This window comes from Boleophthalmus pectinirostris, unplaced genomic scaffold (genome assembly GCF_026225935.1).
Source record: "Boleophthalmus pectinirostris isolate CB_2022bp ecotype Guang Dong unplaced genomic scaffold, ASM2622593v1 HiC_scaffold_9, whole genome shotgun sequence".
In the NCBI taxonomy this organism is placed as follows: Eukaryota; Metazoa; Chordata; class Actinopteri; order Gobiiformes; family Gobiidae; genus Boleophthalmus; species Boleophthalmus pectinirostris.
The window spans coordinates 3,214,711-3,233,281 of record NW_026571541.1 but is presented as its reverse complement, the minus strand read 5'-3'; the positions used below and the strand labels follow the sequence as shown (position 1 = coordinate 3,233,281).

At 41.1% G+C, this 18,571-nt stretch overlaps 1 protein-coding gene across 2 annotated transcripts in view; it reads right to left on the bottom strand.

Annotated features, from left to right (window-relative positions):
• actn4 (actinin, alpha 4) overlaps positions 1–18,571 on the bottom strand; it is a 58,421-nt gene that overhangs the window by 9,221 nt on the left and 30,629 nt on the right. Inside the window, exons 4-20 of one of the 2 annotated variants that reach the window (XM_055166672.1) lie at positions 17,921–18,007; positions 17,763–17,850; positions 17,480–17,558; positions 17,327–17,408; positions 15,966–16,051; positions 13,276–13,368; positions 13,022–13,147; positions 11,880–11,984; positions 11,143–11,290; positions 10,642–10,792; positions 10,464–10,572; positions 9,593–9,733; positions 9,291–9,473; positions 9,005–9,139; positions 8,680–8,859; positions 8,418–8,564; positions 7,651–7,731 (exon numbers count right to left, since the gene is read on the bottom strand). In XM_055166672.1, the coding sequence (XP_055022647.1) occupies positions 7,651–7,731; positions 8,418–8,564; positions 8,680–8,859; positions 9,005–9,139; positions 9,291–9,473; positions 9,593–9,733; positions 10,464–10,572; positions 10,642–10,792; positions 11,143–11,290; positions 11,880–11,984; positions 13,022–13,147; positions 13,276–13,368; positions 15,966–16,051; positions 17,327–17,408; positions 17,480–17,558; positions 17,763–17,850; positions 17,921–18,007 (2,021 nt within the window). Of the gene's footprint in view, positions 1–7,650; positions 7,732–8,417; positions 8,565–8,679; positions 8,860–9,004; positions 9,140–9,290; positions 9,474–9,592; positions 9,734–10,463; positions 10,573–10,641; positions 10,793–11,142; positions 11,291–11,879; positions 11,985–13,021; positions 13,148–13,275; positions 13,369–15,965; positions 16,052–16,493; positions 16,580–17,326; positions 17,409–17,479; positions 17,559–17,762; positions 17,851–17,920; positions 18,008–18,571 lie in introns of both variants that reach the window. The other variant, XM_055166671.1, reaches the window with a different exon arrangement.

Genomic DNA, 18,571 nt, shown 5'->3' with positions numbered 1-18,571 from the left:
TTCTGTCAAATCCGCTGTAGCAGCAAAGAGAGCAGAAGCTGCTGCAGAATTGGCCGCTAAGGAGGCAGAGTATGAAGTGTTAATAGAAGAAGAGAAACAAAAGGAAAGGATTCAAATGTTAGAGGAAAGGCAAAGAAAGGAGCTTGAGTTTCAGAAACGTGAACTAGAGAGACTAAAAGCAGAAAAGGAACTAAAGGCTGCTAGAGCTAGACTAAAGACTTACGATGAAGAAATAAAAAATGAGGACAGTGTTTATTCTGCAGACATAAGCAGATCACATCTGCAGATACCCAAAGTTTCAGCTCCAATGCCTAACGGTAACATAGTGTCAGCTTCACTTAAAACTACACAGAGAGAGAAAAGGCCAACATGTAATGTTCTGCACACACAAGCAGCAACGGAAGCTGATAGTTCAAAACAAAAAACACCAAACATAAAACTGTCATGCATGCTTTGTTATGAGGAAGGGCACAAGCTTCACTGTTGCCCACAGTTCAAAGGCATATCACTGGATGAAAGAAGGAAATATATAAAGGAGAAGAAATTGTGTTATGGCTGTCTGAAACCTGGACACAGCGCAAAAGACTGTCGTCACAGACTCATTTGTGAAATGTGTAAGAAAAAACACCCTACATGTCTGCATGACTTTAACTATGACAAGGACAAAGACAAACCACTTACAAGTCCAAATCCAAGCAACACAGAGCAGGCTTCAACTACCCTGTCTCTCAACACAGAAACTAATGAACAATGTGTGAGTACTTCAATGATCGTACCAGTTTGGCTTTCATCAGAGCACCAACCAGACACAGAACAGCTCGTCTACGCACTTTTAGACACCCAAAGTGACACAGTGTTCATTGATCAAGATGTTTCTGACAGTCTCAAGGCTAAGACCACCCCAGTAAGATTAAGGCTCACCACGATGCTTGGTAAAGATGCTATTATGCCAAGTAAACGTGTCTCAGGTCTCAAGGTAAGAGGCTACAACTCCTCTGAAGTAACTGAACTCCCTCCTGCTTACACTGAAGAAAGTATCCCAGTGAACCACACACACATTCCTACCTGTGAAACGGCAAGACAGTGAAATCATCTCAAGGTTATAGAAAGTGAGATTCCACCACAGTTAGAATGTGAAGTAGGCCTGTTAATTGGCTATAATTGTTCCAAGGCATTAGCTCCAAAGCAGGTTATTCTAGGAGAAGATGAGCCTTATGCTGTTCGCACAGCTTTGGGTTGGAGTATTGTCGGCCCCACCATATCGCACAGTGACACTATAAGCAGCTCCACAGTATGTCACAGAGTCACGATCAAAGAGCTCCCCCTGGTGACTCCTGCAGACGCTCTCAAGATTCTCGAGTCTGACTTCAAGGATGATAATAAGGAAGACAGGTCGGTGTCACAGGATGATATTCTCTTTCTAAACACCCTCAAGGAAGGCATCTACAAAAACAAAGAAGGACACTATGAAATGCCTCTCCCATTTAAAGAGAGACCACACTTACCTGACAACAAACACATGGCCACTGTTCAACTTGAAAATCTGAAAATTAAACTGTCAAAGGACCCAAAGTACAAAGAACACTACGTGAAATTCATGAGTGATGTCATAGAAAAAGGTGACGCAGAGGAAGCGCACAGTGAGGCCAAAGAAGGAGAAAGGTGGTATATTCTCCACCATGGAATTTATCACCCTCAAAAACCAGACAAGCTTAGGGTTGTCTTCGACGCTTCAGCCAAGTACAAAGGAAGCAGTCTAAATGATCATTTGCTGTCAGGTCCGGACTTGCTTAACAATCTAAACGGTGTTCTATTCAGATTCAGAAGACATCATGTTGCATTACTATGTGACATTGAGAAAATGTTCCACCAGTTTCATGTGTACAAAAGTGACAGAGACTATTTACGATTTCTCTGGTGGAAAAACGGCAACTTGAACACTGAGCCACAGGAATTTCGTATGAAAGTGCACCTTTTTGGTGCCATGTCCTCACCAGGTTGTGCCAATTATGGCTTAAAGCATCTTGCTAAAGAGAACGAAACTTTGTTTCCTCTTGCGTCACAGTTCATCCTGAAGGATTTCTATGTGGATGACGGAGTAACATGCACTGCAAGCATCAAGGAAGCCATTCAGCTGGCAACGGAGGCTCAGGTACTATGCGCCTCAGGTGGCCTCAGACTGCACAAGTTTGTGAGTAACAATCAAACAGTGTTAGAAAGCATTCCTCCATCTGAACGTGCCACACCAAAGCAGGACTGTGACTTAACCTTTAATGACTCTAAACTTGAACGAGCTCTAGGCATACACTGGCACATTGAATCAGATACATTCAGATTTCGCTTTCGCCCCAATGACCAACCTGCTACAAGACGTGGCATCTTGTCTACGGTTGCATCTCTTTATGACCCACTGGGATTTCTCTCCCCCTTTGTGCTCACAGGTAAAAGAGTGCTTCAAGAGACATGCAAACAAGGCACAGCCTGGGATGATCCCCTTCCCACTAAACTAAGGCCAGTGTGGGACAGCTGGAAATGTCTCTTAGTAAATTTAGAGAAAATCATAATCCCACGGTGTTATGCTCCCAAAGATTTTGGCTAGATAGTGAAAACAGAACTGCATAATTTTTCTGATGCAAGCTCCTATGGTTATGGTCAGTGTTCCTATTTGAGACAGTTGAACAAAGATGGTGATGTACATTGTGCTTTTGTAACAGCAAAGACCAGAGTTGCACCCATTAAGGTCAGCACAATACCAAGACTAGAACTAACCGCTGCTGTTGTTTCCATAACTGTAAGTAACATGTTAAAGGAGGAGCTTGGATTGTCAACAGTCAATGAGTATTTCTGGACAGACTCTAAAGTAATTTTAGGCTACATCAATAACAAAGCACGTCGTTTTCATACCTTTGTGTCTAACAGAGTTCAACGGATAAGGCTCAACAGCTCCCCCCAGCAGTGGAGATACGTCCCTTCAGATCAAAACCCAGCCGATATCACCTCCAGAGGTTCAAGTGCAAGCGAGCTCATCACATTAGACTGGTTTAAAGGGCCGCAGTTTCTATGGCAAAAAGAAATACCTCCTGCTATGGCTGTTCAAACAGACATTCCTCTTGGAGATCCAGAGCTCAAAAGGGTACAAGCACTGAACACACTCCAAACAGAACACTCAAGCTTATCAGACAAGTTGATTAAGTTTTCTTCATGGTACAACACCACTCAAGCCATAGCTCGACTCATTCGCTTGGCAAAGAAAGACAAAACTACACACCACAGTACAGTACAAGAAAGAGAGAGAGCACAAAGAGCTATTCTAATGGACCTACAAGCTAATGTTTACACAGAAGAGATAAAGATGCTCAGAAATGGAAAGGCACTTCCTCACAAAAGTAAACTGTATCAGATTGATGCATTTCTTGACAGCGATGGACTCCTTAAGGTGGGAGGAAGAATGAATAATGCATCTTTCTCAACTACACTGAAGCACCCAATTATAGTTCCAAATAACCACCATATCACCAAATTGTTAATAGCTCATTTCCACAGTAAAGTGCAACATCAGGGAAAGGGACAAACTATTAATGAGATCAGGTCAAATGGATTTTGGATTCCAGGCATTAACAAAGCAGTGGCATCATTTTTGCACCAATGTGTAACATGTCGTAAATTAAGGAGAGGCACAGAGGAGCAGAGAATGGCTGATCTCCCAGCACAGCGACTGAACCCAACACCACCATTAACATATTGTGGAATGGACTGATTTGGACACTTCCTGACGAAACAAGGCTGCAAAATGCATAAGCGTTATGGGCTTCTTTTCACATGCCTTTGCTGTAGAGCGGTCCACATAGAAATGTTAGACGACATGACCACAGACGCCTTTATCAATGGACTTCGCTGCTTCATAGCTATAAGAGGGGCAGTAAGAGAAAGAAGGTGTGATCAAGGAAGCAACTTTATTGGAGCTACAAATTAGCTGCAGGAATGCTTTAAAGAAGTAGACTCTGACCGACTTGCCACATTATTAGCTGAGAAACAGTGTGATTTCATTATGCACACTCCCCATTCAAGTCATACAGGAGGCGTGTGGGAAAGACAAATAAGGACAATTCGAAATGTTCTTCGCTCAACAGGATCAGTTTCATCAGGCAGAATGGATGATGCATCTCTGAGGACATTCTTCTACGAGGCAATGGCTATTGTAAACAGTAGACCTCTTACAGTGGATAATCTAAGCGACCCCAACAGCCCAGAGCCATTGACCCCAAATCATCTGCTCACAATGAAGTCCAAGGTTGCACTGCCCCCTCCAGGTAAATTCATCAGAGAGGACATTTATGCACGTAAAAGGTGGAGGCAGGTGCAGTACTTAACAGAACAGTTTTGGTCATGTTGGAAAAAAGAATATCTTGCTAATATTGCAACAAGGCAGAAATGGCACACTCCAAGGAGAAACTTGAAAGTTGGAGATATTGTCATGGAGAAGGCAGACGATCTACCCCGCAACGAATGGAGATTAGCACGAGTAATGGACACAGTAATGGACAAAGATGGACTTGTACGAAAAGTTAAGATTCGTTATGGAGAAAGGAAGATTGAAAAGGGACAGGACAGATCTTCTGGAAAACAGTTGATTTTGGATTGCCCAGTACAGAAGCTTGTTCTGCTCCTAGAGACTGAATAACCATTTTTTAAGTTGAAGTTTATTATTTTACATATGGACTAAGGTCATTACTACATTAGGAAATCATTTTCGCTCCACACCCCTTTGGTTGTCTTTAGCTCTAATGATTTGGTGGGAGTGTAAATGATCTCATGTATTTTCTGTACTTCTGCTACTTTTGTTTATAAGTATTCTAATACGTTTGTTCCATGCTTTTATTTTGAAAGGCCGCTGTACAACCGGAAGCGGCCACGTGAGAGCGGATTTTTACCTCCCGGCTAACAGTCTGTGCGGCTAACTGACTATGAGCACAACGGAAAATTTTGTTTAGTTAATCTAAGAGTTACTGAAACTGTATTTTAAGTTAATATATGGTCTATCCCAGCTTAGCACCTGGTTGATGTGGGAACAAGGTTAGTAAGGAATACGTTGAGCCGTTACAATTCTGTGTTATAATTTAATCCACTAGATGGCGCCAGTGCGCTTCGCCTAAGCAATGTTATGCGCACTTTGACAATTTGAATGTGTATTTTTTTGTTCAATATAGATTAATAGCAAGGTTCAGGTTTTATAAGATTTGTTGTTGGTAAACAGTAATAGTCAGATTGTCATAAATGGTTAAATGGAGTAAAAGGTACACTGTAAGAGCTAATTGTTTTTTATTTCCCTTTTTTGTAGCTCTTACGGTGTGTTCACAAACAAGGCCCAAAAATAAAAGTTGTGAACCATCAGTCTATGAGACCATCATTTCAACCGGGATGCTGCACCAAGTCTCTGTTACAAAACTGCCCTTAAAAGTAATTTATTCCCTGACTTACATTTTTATATTGTGTTTCGTCTCTCTGTGGCTGCTGCTGTGAGACTCGTCATTTTGGTCTTAAATGTTCGTATTAACCCGCGACACAGGATCCTATTTCCCTATAAGGGAGCCGCTGTCCTGTCTGTATCGTGTTGGTTTGTGGGATTTCAGGTTCTCCCGGGGGCTAGGATAGTTCAGTCGCTCGGGTTTGGGTTTATATCGGCTGCTGGGGTTTGAGACATTTCTTCTCCTCATTTGCGCTCTCGCTGCATTTGACACATGTGGCTGTTGAGACGTGTCACGCTCACCAGTGTTGATTCGGCATTGTGACTTGTTTTGGCACACGGAGATGAACAGTTTTGTCACTCTGACAGCGGCGTTAGCTTGTGTTGCTAGTGCACCGCACAGACAGCTGCACTTTCTGCACTCGCAGATCCGCTGTGCTGATAAACACAGCGCACGTTGGTTCAAGCGTTATTACGCTTGTTAAACGAGACGAGTCAGAGAGCGATAGAATCCTTCTAACATTCAGTCTCTTTGAGAGCGAGGAAAACAAACAAGCATGCATATAGAATTTATCGTGGCTGGAAAAGTTATCGAGCTCGTTAAAAGTTATCGTACGATTAACTGATTTATTGATTATCGTTACAGGCCTAATTCTTATTACTACGCATGATTATCATTATGATTATTATTATCATTATTAAAATTAATAGTGGTTACAAAGCACTTTGGTAACCTTGAGTTTGTTGTGAGGCACTGAGTTGGGGATCGAAAGATTTTTGGTAAATTCGGTCAAATAAAACAAATTACTCCAATAAATTGGCCTGAGATCTAGAATACACACTTCTCCAATACTGAGTGAGTGTGCTCACCCGTGCATCTTCTCAAATTAAGATTGGCATGATTAACAGGTAAATTAGCCAATGAGGGAGGTCTATGGTCTTTCCATATCAGAAGAAATTAAGCTTCTAATGAGGAAAAAAGAAAGGAAAAAATATAACAGAAGACTTAACTGTGTTCATCTGAGATATTTTAATTTTTTTCAAAATTATAGGTGACAATGAGCTCCTTTGTTTCACATATCACATCATTTAAAAAAAGCCTGATGACCTGAAAAAGCCACATCCGTTTTTGGAGTGGCTCCAGACACAATGGGAGTGCTGAACAGACTATATGTGTAATAAAGGGAGATATCATGCTGGACTTGTGTCCAGAGGACCTGTGTTAAGAGACAAATCCAGGGGTCGATGGATACCATTCAAAATCTTCCTTTAGTATTAAAATTATCTTTGCGCCATTGGCATTGAAGCCATGTTATATCCAAGATAATTATTCGTTTTGCCTGCCTTTTTACTTTTTCTATTAAAAGGAGATATATGCATTGCTTTCATTAAGTTTCTTGAAAGAAAAATTCAGTTTGATGGTACCCAGGCCCATTCCTGTATAAAAGCAAACAGCACAGCATGAAGCAGAAAACACAGATATAAGAAAGAGGTGTCTGCAGGCTCTGGTCACAACACTGTCTTTCAACTCAAAACTGAAGAGCAAGATTGTGTGTCATTAATGCTATAACTGTACTTTTGAAAATAATTATACCGCCAATATATATACAGAATGTTTTTAATGAAAAAATATGTATAATAAATGTGTATGTGTAATGTGTATGATAACTTACTAACTAGGTAAGTCCCTGAGATTTTAAATCTGTCATATGGTTGAGAAACCAGAGGTGCATAGGTGCTTGTAAACTAGAAAATAGTTACTCATTTATTAGGGACAATATGGGCACCAGAAATTGGAAAGATTGTTAGTCAGATTAAACCTACAAATGTAATGTGCCCTTGGCCTGCAGACACCATGCATGCATGCATAAAGCCAGCTGCAGTACCAAGCTGTTTCCAGTGGAAATGAGCAGAGCCCGGAAATCATCTGAGACCATCTGTCCTGAACGCTTCTGTTGGTCACCACAGCAAAGGCCAGTGGATGTCAGATGGGAGGGGGTCAGACAGACGAGTGAAAGGGGTTGGGGAGATAAAGCAGAAACAGTTAGCAAATACGAGCTGACAGAGCCAGCAGGCAGGAGAAGCCCACAAACATACACACACAACAGCAGAACCAGAGCTGCAGTCCATGCTTAGAGTAAGCCCAGTGTCTCGCTACTCTGTGCTTCCCTGCTAATGGCTCCTACCTGCTTGTCGTTCTCCACATCATAGCCCAGACTGATCAGGCAGGCCTTGAACTCCTCAGCCATCAGTGCTCCACTGTGGTCCTGATGTGGGCCAATAGCCAATGAGAGAGCACCCGTGAAGATGAGGTTGGTGCATCACGTGGTGTAAGGGATGGGACATGCAGAGACACACACATGGATGAAACATTCAAGATGTTTAGACAATGTCATGTGAGCAAAGGGGGCTGGTGAGAGTGAGATGCAGTAATGAGCCCTTTTTTTCTTTTTTCATTATAAACATATATCACAGCTCAAATAGGGAGGTGGATGATGGATGATTGGATGATGTCTGAGTTTTGAAGCCTTGAATACAGGATAATAAAAGTATTACTTAAAATGCATGAATGACTCAAATATGCTTTTGCATACATATGGAAAAAGCATTTTAGCATGGTGAAATGCCCACAAAAGTCAAGTTTGCTATAAGACTTTTTCTACAGAACCCCATAGCTTTGATGTTGAAAAATATTTACAATAATGCATGTGTATGTGGATCAACTCAAATCCATCTGTGTATCTTGGTAAGTACTAACTTACACACACACAGTGCTTGCACATAGTACTTTATAATACAGTTGATGGATGATACGTGAAAGCTGCTGAAATGTAAACAGACAGTTGCTTAGTCCAACCACATAAAGCCTACTCGTGTCCAATCATATCCTCTCTCTCACATGCATACATTAGGTGCCATGTCACACTGACACAGGTATAATGGGGGCCCTGACCTTGTCAAAGTGGTTGAAGGAGGCACGGTATTCATGCAACTGTTCCTGGCTGATCCCTTTGGCATCACGCGTCAGAATCTGGTTCTCGATTTCACTGATCGTACGGGCGATGGTAGTCGAAAGCTGCTCCCAGCTCACTCGCAGATGCTGCAGAGCATTTACTCAATTACAGGGAGTAATATAACAGCAATAATCACCAAACTCTGAGTTAAATATATAGTATGACATAATGCTTTATTGGAGTTAATGAACCTGGTCATACCTCCATGGTGTATTGGGTGTACATGTTATCAAATATCAGGGCCTCCTGTATGAGTTTGTAGACTCCCTCCAGCTGGTCCATGTTGGGCTTGTACTCTGTGATGCTCTCCTTGTAATCCCGTACGTTTGTGAGCTGGTCCTCCAGAGTGCCATTCATCTCAATAGATATCCTGCCAATCTCCTGCAATTATTGGCATATGGGTTGGCTACATTTACATGAAAAAACAGATAACTGGCCTAGAGACTAAGACGGAACCACAGGTTCATAAACCTGGCATGCTCTCCAGCATAAACTCCCGAATCTGTGATCGACTGCTGTGAGTTACCTCCATCTTTTGTTTGATCCAAGGGCCTACAACATTGGCCTGAGAGGCAAACTGGCAGCGCAGTGCATTGTTGGATTGTTGCTTAGACAGCTCCTCCTGCAGAGCAGCATCCCTCTGTGGAACAAGCTGCAGTGTCTGCAAACAACAGAGTTACTCTCCTCCATTGGGTCATGTCTTAAATTAATATTTCAAACATTAAAACATTGTCAATTGTACTTCAAACTCTATCAAGTAAAAATGTAATGACACTATACTTGACACTGACTATACTTTAACTGAGACAAACCTGTTCCCATTTGCGGTCGATGCTTTCTGGTGTGATGGTGGTGTAGGGGTTGGTTACACTGAACTTGATGTTGTTGTTTTGGCCGATGTTTTTGACCTGCTCCTGGATGCTTTGGATAGCCTTTCTTTCTGTGTCGGCGTCCGGGAGAGTAGACTTGAACTGCTCATGGGCTGCAATCAAGCCCTGCAGAAAGAGGGTATGGGTATAATTAACTATATCCATTGTCATAAGATGGTGCAAACATTAGTTCCAAATGGTTTTCCCTAAAACAATGTAATTTTACATTGTACAACATGGCTCACCTCAATCTCTTCGATGGTGTGAACAATGAACATGTCCTGAAGGTCTTCCATGGCTCCCTCCATCCAGTTGTTGAAGGGTGCAGCCCTCTTGGCATATTCCAAATACATCTCATCTATTGTCTCCAGCTGCTTTTCAGTATTCTATTCACAGAAATACAAAGCATAGTACAGTAGTACAGTATAGAAAATACAGAATGATATCATTCTGGACTTGTCAGATAAGGAAGGGTGCTCTGTGTGAAATCACCACGGCTGTATCCATACTTAAATAGATGAAGTATTGCTGACAGTAGTTGTTTAAAGTGATCATGAGTCCAGTGGCAGAAGGAAAGATAAAGGGTTCTGATCCAAAAGGACCATATCTTCCTGCCCAAGGTGAGGTGTGAAAAATGTCAGCTCATCCTGGCAATATTTCAGGGTGGAGGACAAGACACCATCCAGGCCAGGGGCTTTCTGCCCTGGTTCTTCTTGCCATGATACTCACAGAACTGAATGTAAGATATCAGTGTCTCGGTATCTGTAGCAGCCCTGAACACATTCCAGTCCAAACATGTGTATAGCTTCTCCACAGCCTTACTGGTCCACTTCTAAGACATTCTCATTACAGGTTTGGAGAACTTCAGCCTCTGCCTGAATCAGGTGGATTATGACAGTACAAGTAGCCTCCAGTTACTGTGTACTTTGCTAGTTCCTGGTGCAGATTTCCTTTCTTAAAATCCTTAACGATAACAACTGAGGAGATTGGAAAGATCTGCTCCAGAAAGAAAACCTGCACCCGCACTCACAAACATGCTCGGCGCTATGTAAACACCGGCCAGAATTAATTCATGTGCATCTATGCGTTTTTGAAAGGAGTAAGTGTGACACTAACCTCCAGGGCTTCCCTGCGGCTCCCGGTAAGAGCCCCCAGCACATCCCACTGCTCACAGATACTCTGGCAGCGCGTGTTCACACTCGGAGAGTCATAGTAATCCAGATCACTGCAGAAATGTGCATTACTTCGTATGCCAATGCACAAGCCCTGGCCCCAGCCCTCGCCCACCACCTACTTGAGCTCCTGTGCGATGGCAGCAATCTGCTCCACTCTGTCTTGATGTGCTGTGAGCTCACTCTCGAAGGCCTTATGCTTTCGTAGGAGGGCTTTCACCTCAGACAGGTTGGCAGTCTCATACTCTTTCTGTGTTAGCATGGCCTCCTTACCTACACACATTTACTAGGGGTGTTAAATAAGATGTTTTTTTTTTATTGAAATTTAGTCATAAACCATCACATACATGGATTTTCCATAGAACAAACAACAAAAAAGCATCCCGTGTACAAAACCACAGGCTAATGATGAAGGAAACCCAGATATTGATACACTGATATTGATAACCTCTACATCCAGGCACTAGAGTATGTAGTATGATTTTAAAGTAACTTTTGGGCTAGATTCTTTGTGCATTAATCTCATCCTATTCTCCCTTCCCAGCACTTACTGACTGATAACTGCTTTTGACCAGGATAGGCTATTTCCTTCATATGTGAAATGGTGTTTACTGTGGTCTTACCGTTAGTCCAGCACTCGTGGATGGCTGCTTTTTGCCGAAACTTCTCTGCCAGATGGTCAAGCCGCTCCAGGCGCCGGATCTCGTTTAATAGCCACTCTTCATATCCTTTCTCCGCCCCCTCCAGAGTCTGCCACGCCCCGTTGATATCCTACTCACAGGAGATTTTCAGATGCAGTTGCTTTGATTTGAGTTCTTGAGTTTAAATTTGGGACCAAAGTGTTGGTTTGAGATTATTTGGTTTATTTACCAATAAAAATACACCAATACACAAAAATGCCATGCCTCCATCCGTCCCTCCTCTTTTGTCTTTGTCTCTCACCATTAAGTCAGAGATTTAAGTCTGAAAAGCATGGTTCTACTGCACTGCTGAAAATGTGAGAAATGTCTCTTTTTTGCAATACATCATGCCATACCATGGAATATTATAGCCAAAGGAACATTTCCATGGAAACAAGCTGAAAGGGTCAGGTTTGTGAAGATGCAAGGACGCATGTTTTTCTTTGTTTTTCAGTACAATAAAAACATCCATAATGAAAAAAGATGTTAATTTTAGTCAAGCTATGTACTGTGACTTTAACATTCGTCTAAGTTACAAATTGGCCTTCTTGATGTTTTTCAACACATGCACAGATGCAACGTCCACAAAGAAATCAGGCAATTATTTTGCGATTTACATGCCAGTTCAATAAATTGGCATTCAAAAGCGTATGTGTGTAAATGTAGCCAGTGATACATACAGACACCATTCGCCCCTCAGAGGGCATGAAGGCTGGTCTGTTGCTCAGTCGCAGTTTAGTCTGCAGTGTGTTGAAGCTGATCTCCAGTTGGCACTTTTCCTGAACCTGAGGACAAACAGAGCATTTACATGTCTGTTACTGTTACAAGTCACACAAATGGCTGTCACAGCCACCACTACTATTGCACTGAAAGTACGGTTGCAAATTTTAAACACGAGTTTGATACTAAGGAATAGAATCTATACTCAATACCAGTTCTGAAGGATGGCACAATGAAAATAACAATGCCACAATGTCTTTCTTTAGACAGTAGAATGTGACATTAAATTAAACATTAGTACACAGTACATTAGTACATTAGTACTTAAACATTAAATAATAGTACTTCTTTTAGATTACCCTGTTACATCTGTAATCCCTCAGTCATCCCAATAGGTTCCATAGTGGTCCATGGGTGTATACTAGTCTACATGCTTTTATACTCGTTCTGATATAGCTCAAGATCATTCTAAAGATATTCAGGAAAGGTTCATTTCTGTCCTGTATCTAGTTTTAATATTGATTAGGACCTGATCTCTCTTTTGATACTTGTGACAACCCTAATTACAAAGTACTACTCTCTGGTAATACTGTGTCACAAGTCTCAAGTCACCTGCTCATGAGAGTCAAGTGTAGTCACCGTTTACAGTCCAGCCAGTCTGCAGTTGGAAATTTTGACATCTCTAAAATATGAAGTCGATTCACTTAAAAAAAAAAAAAAAAGGTCTGTTATCTGTAAAGAGAGTAGGTGTTAATCTTGTCTTTCTGGAGGGACTTCATGCCAACATAATGCAATGTTGCCCTTAAAAATTCAATAAAGTTCCAAACATAAGGCATTCCTTCACTCACACTTGCTATAATAGTTTTAAATCCATCCTAAACAATGCATGCACCCCTTCCTGCCCACTATACGTATTACAGCACTATTTGTGAAAAAAATGGGTACAAGGATCACGGTTTCATTTTTCAGAATAGCCAAATCATTTTAAGTCACAGTCAAGTCTTAAGTCACTAAGGGTCAGTCCTAAGTCAAATAACACTGACTTGAGTCTCCCAACTCCTCACCCTACTGTCACATGTTTGTTACACAAACAGCAGCAGACCTTGGGTGGTTTGTGCACGCGGCGATAGTCCCTGAAGTCCTCCAGTTTCTGCTGCATCTCAGTCATGGTTTTCTCTGGGGTGCGGTTCTCCAGCCAGGGAATGGTGCGACGGATCCATTCCAGAAGCTGTGCATTAACAGACCATATCTTAGTTACTTATGAGCTGTCTTTGGGATACAGATTTTTAGGTTGAGAGAGAAGATAAACTTTGAATTTGTTCCACAATAGGATAATTAAAAGATACTTTTACTCACTTGACTGGCAAGCTTCTCATAGTCCTCCATCAGTCTCTCATTGTCTTGATTGACAGCCAGCACTTTGCAAATACGATTGGCAGCGGTCTCAGCCTATCAGAAACACGTTTATTTAAGAGCTCCCTTTTCCAGTGTGCTGCTGTGAGAAAGCCACCTTTGTATTAACCAGTTCTTAATCTTGTAACTTTATTTATGATCACACAATATAAGCATGAACTTTTTACTAAAATTTCACGTGGCACACATGCAGTGAATTGAGCGTCATCAGCACATTGTTTTGTGTTGTCAGAAATACTGTAAAAGCTGCAAACTTTTGCTTATGTGCGGAGCTCATGCTGTCAGGGTTAGTGTGTGGGTCACACTCTAATGTGCATGCACCAACTCAGTCTCTAGTTACACTTTGCCGCTGTGAAGTTGTCCACATCTCAACTCCTGGATTTGACACTAAACTGCCACTAGAATCAGAAAGGTTGTTTTCAGTTCAAAAATACAGTTTCAAAGGTGACCACTCACATTCAGACTTGACAACAATAATATTACCCAGAGTAAGTCCTGGTTTAAATCTCCAAACCCAGAGATTTACACCAAAACAAAAAGAGAGGTTAGATTTCAGCATTGCCATTGTTTAAGACCATGTCAAACTTCAAACTATTCAAAAAGAAAGAATAATGGAATTGGTTAGGTTCATGGGAAATCATAGGATTCTAGAATGCCCATAGTTGAAACTGAGCTGGAGGACTGGTCAGAATTCTATGGTGAAATTTGACTTTTAACTGATTGAGGGTCAATAAATCTGAAAAAAATTTGAAAAAAAATTGAAAATTTAGGGTCAAACAAGTCAACAAATCTGCAGTCGTCCAGGTAGAGAAAAATGAATGCTGTCAACTGGGACAATGTTTTTGCTCATCCAAGATGCTTATTCAGTTCTGGTCAGATTGCTGGAGGACACTGCCTGAAGGGAGGAGCTAACTAAATTGCAACAATTCTGAAACTAACCCACCTACTTGCTTGCGGTTTCTGTTAGCTAGGTCTACTGAGCTACATTACATGTGCCTAAATCATATTAGCATAATCACTCAGGCCCCAGATGGGGGCTTTCACACCTCTGAGCATACAGGCTATCACTATTGTTTTCATCGTTTCGATTTAAGTCCGAGGATGGGGTCGCCAATTTCTGTTCAAAGACGGTTTGTCTTTCCTAACAAAAATACCCTCTTTAACTCTTCTCTCAAACCACTGAGGAATGGTTAGTGGCTTTGAGATGGCGATGTATGGCTGACTGGGGTCCCATCCCAACACTCACTGCAGTCTTTACTACACTGAATGTAGTAGACTACACTGCTTTGTTTGTGGCTCAGGGTTTTGTCCTTTAGGTGGACCAGTATCTGTCTTAAACATGTTTGTAGGTTTGAAATCGACTGGGAAAAGACAATCCATCTTTGAACAGAAATGGAGGGCTTAGACAGCATTTGTCTCCTATTTACAACGCCATCCTCAGACCTAAATCAAAAGAAAGAAAACAATAGTGATGCTCAGAGATATGAAAGCACCCATCTGGGGCCTGAATTATTTTGATAATATGACTCAGGCACAGTTCAGACTTAGTGCAGTTCAATAGACCTAGTTAATAAACAACCTGTAAACAAGCAAATGTGTTAGCGTCAGTAGTTTCAGTGTAGTTAGCTCCTCCCTTCAGGCAGATATAAAGCTGTGTCGACCAGCAATCTAACGAGAACTGAAGAAGCAGCTTGGATGAGCTGTGAAATGTCTTCAATCAAAAACTTTGTCCAGTTGTTAAAAAATGTCTTATAATAGCTTTAGAAAGTGGTGTCATTATTCAAAAAAAGTTTGTGGAGCCAGTCCCTGGCAAATGGCAAGAAGGTTCAACATTTAAGAATCAAAAGTTTGGATATTTTATTCCAAAACAGTAAATCTATTATAGATACAGTCCCACATAAAATTATGACATCAAATTCTAGAATGTGAGCGCACCCTATTGGTGGTTTTAATTTTCTAGAATGCAATGTCAATTCTCTCAACAGGCAGGGCTGTCATTTATCCCAGAACTCCCTATAAAGAGCTGCCCCTGTCTGTTTTCAATATAACTGGCCTATAGAATGTTGTGATGTCATCTGAAACAGCAAATAAAAGGTTTAGCCTACTTTCAGTTCCAATGGAACTTCATAAAAGATTTTTGGACAACAATATATTTTACTGGGTTTGTTTTAGTGATTCTTTTAGACAAATTAAGTAGGGTCCAATTAACTAAAAAAAGTTTTGTCCATATTTTATCAGTGAAAATTTGTTTACTCAAAAATATTAAAAAATCCTGTGCAACAAATTTTGCAAATAATTACAAACCTAGACTATTAGTTAATGATTTTTTTAAAATGAAAAACTTTCATTAATAGTTAGTTACTGTCATGAATATAAATAAAAAACAAAGCTTCAAATTTATTTGAAGACTTGTCCACCTGCTCCCCTGTAGTGTTACATCTTAACAGCTAAAATACATACATACTTATGACTTTACGTATTTAGCATAAAAAAGATGATTTGTCTTTAGTTTTTGAGAGGTTAATCTAAATCCCAGTTTGGACTTTCTCCATCTTCGAAGCTTGGAAGTTTAACTAAGTCCAAAACAAAATGTGTCAATCATAAATCAAAAGTGGAAAGCGTGCCTGGCTCACCTTCTGAGCACCAGAGAATGCATGATAGAAGCACGACACATAGGTCATAATGGCTTTTTCATCGGGCCGCAGCGTACCCACGATGTCTACAGTTGCAGCAGAGGAAACAGAAAAGAGAGGTCAGGTTACCAAAGCGGCCCCCACACAGATGCACCAGGGCAGGGAGGGGCCCCGAGTCACACACCGGTACATAGCAGGCAATAGGCCAAAAACACACAAGACATCTCCCAGTATCATTCATGTATTTATCTATTGTTTTTCTTGTCTTATTTCCTTCCTTCTGTGGAGCAGACTTTTTGTGAACTTATTACGTAAAAGTACTCCTTAAATGATTCCTATTACATCTGATTCTTTGAATATATTAAGCCATCAGACAAATTAAACCATATTTTGAAGACCAGAATATTGTGTGTTTGTGGCCACTCATCTGCAATGTTGTTACTGAGGTAAAAGCAGCACTGAAAAGGAAGCCATGCTGGACAGAGACAGAGTTGTCAGCAGCAGCGCAGTAGGGGGCGCCTGCGGTACCTTCTGCGCTCCAGAGAAGGCATGGTAGAAACTGGACACATAAGTCATGATGGCTTTCTCATCGGGACGGGCCGTGTTGACAATGTCTACAACATGTGGAGGCAAGGTTATGAGAACTCACACAGGACTCAGCCTGGACTGCTCGTGCACAGAAGACACAAACAACAAACCCACACACACAAGCAAGACCCCATATTATGCCCTTTTCTGATCTATGTTATAATGGAGTTTCCTCATCACAAACATATCTGGAATTCTGTTTTGTTTCATTCATATATGATTAACACAAAAAAACTGTTTGTTCCATCTGGTGATGTCATGTGGTAATATAAGCAGTGCTCCACTGTGTTTTTAAAACCATGCACCTTCACTAGAATCATCTGGATCATTCCAGCCCTGGAATTTCTGGTCTCTACTAAACTAAAGGTAAAAGGTAGCCGTTAACTTGAAAACTACAGATTCATGACATCACAACAGAGCAATTGGAGCTTGGGAGATGCAGACAGGCTAATAATAAAAGACTACTCAAACATGTGTGAATGAAACAACTCCAGATGTTTTTTAGGAGGTAACAACATTCTAACATGGCTTAAAGCTCACAAGAGTCAATTTTGAGTACTATATGACCTTTAACTTTGTGATAAATTAACACAATGTGATCAATACCTGTGCACACACGCACACGCACATGCACTTTCTCCTGCCTTGAGATCAGCACAAAGAACATTTTGAACCCTCAGAAGAATTGGCCTCATGTGACTGAAAATTAAGTTGGTTCAAAGTTTTGATAGAAACATTGCTACATAGTTGATTTGGAATAATCATCAGCTCACCCTCTGCATCCAACATCTTTGGGATGTCCAGGTACTTCTCTGCCACATCAAAGGCGTTGTTGAGGTTAGTTAAAGGGTCATCCTGCAAAAGTGTTTTAGAGGTAGCATTTTGTATTGGATCTCTGGTCAAATACACTAAATATGAAAAATTACCTTTCGCAGTTTGTCATAGTCAATGAGCTCAGGTCGGTGCCGGTGGATCAGGGCATTGAATGCCAGGCCATCTTTCCAGCTGTCACAAAAGAAACATTAGTTTGAATAAAAATGTGTCTGAATCAGTTGCTTTATGTTGATGAAATTCAGATGTCTACACCGTGGCACCATGTTTCTCACATGCCTCTTAAGTATCAGAACAGTTGCCACAGATAAAGGTAGAGTTTTTGGTGAACTAATTGATCAGCAGGAAATTAGTTGACCATAACCTCTAATCCCTAACCTGATGTGGAAGTTCTGGACATTGACGTTCTTGTAGGGCGCGGTCTTCCTCTGACACCACAGAAGCAGCCCCTCTTTCGCTGAGGTCTCTGCAAACACAAAAGACTGTAAAGAAGGAACTCTACTTACAGGGTGTCCAATGATGGAGAGTATGTATACCTTCCACAGAGATGTCCTGGATGGCAAAACGGAGAATGATGGTCCAGATCATTCCGAGTGTCATCTTGGTATTTCCATCCACAATTTCTGAAGTAAACAGACACAAACTCCCCATTAGTCACAAATGAAACACTGATATGATGGACCCATTGTGATCTCAAATATTGTGCATTTTTGTGGAGCTAGCGTAGACTGTATATGTATGACCTTGGCTCCAACTGACTTACACTGGGATCTTGTCGTCCCTCTGTCTAACTGCTGCTGTGAGGCTCATTATTTTAGTCTTAAAATGTTTGTATTAACCTGCTCTACATGATCCTGATTTTTTCTTTTTTTTTTCGCCATTTTGTCCTTCAAAAAGTCCTATTCATAATATAGAGCCTGGCTCCACATTCACTCCTGTAACCATGAGCATTGCAAGCCTGAGCAGCGCTGAATGCTATGGGTGATGTCACACTCTTAGCCAGTTCTTTTATATAGTCTATGGTATCCAGTTTTCCCAGTCTAAATCAGTTACAATTAACTAGGGTCCGACTAATATATTGGTTGGCTGATATTATTGGCTGATATGAGCACTTGGAGACATATCATTTATCGGCCTAAATTTTGCCGATATGGGCTGATAGTCCACATTAGCACGTTATACCACAT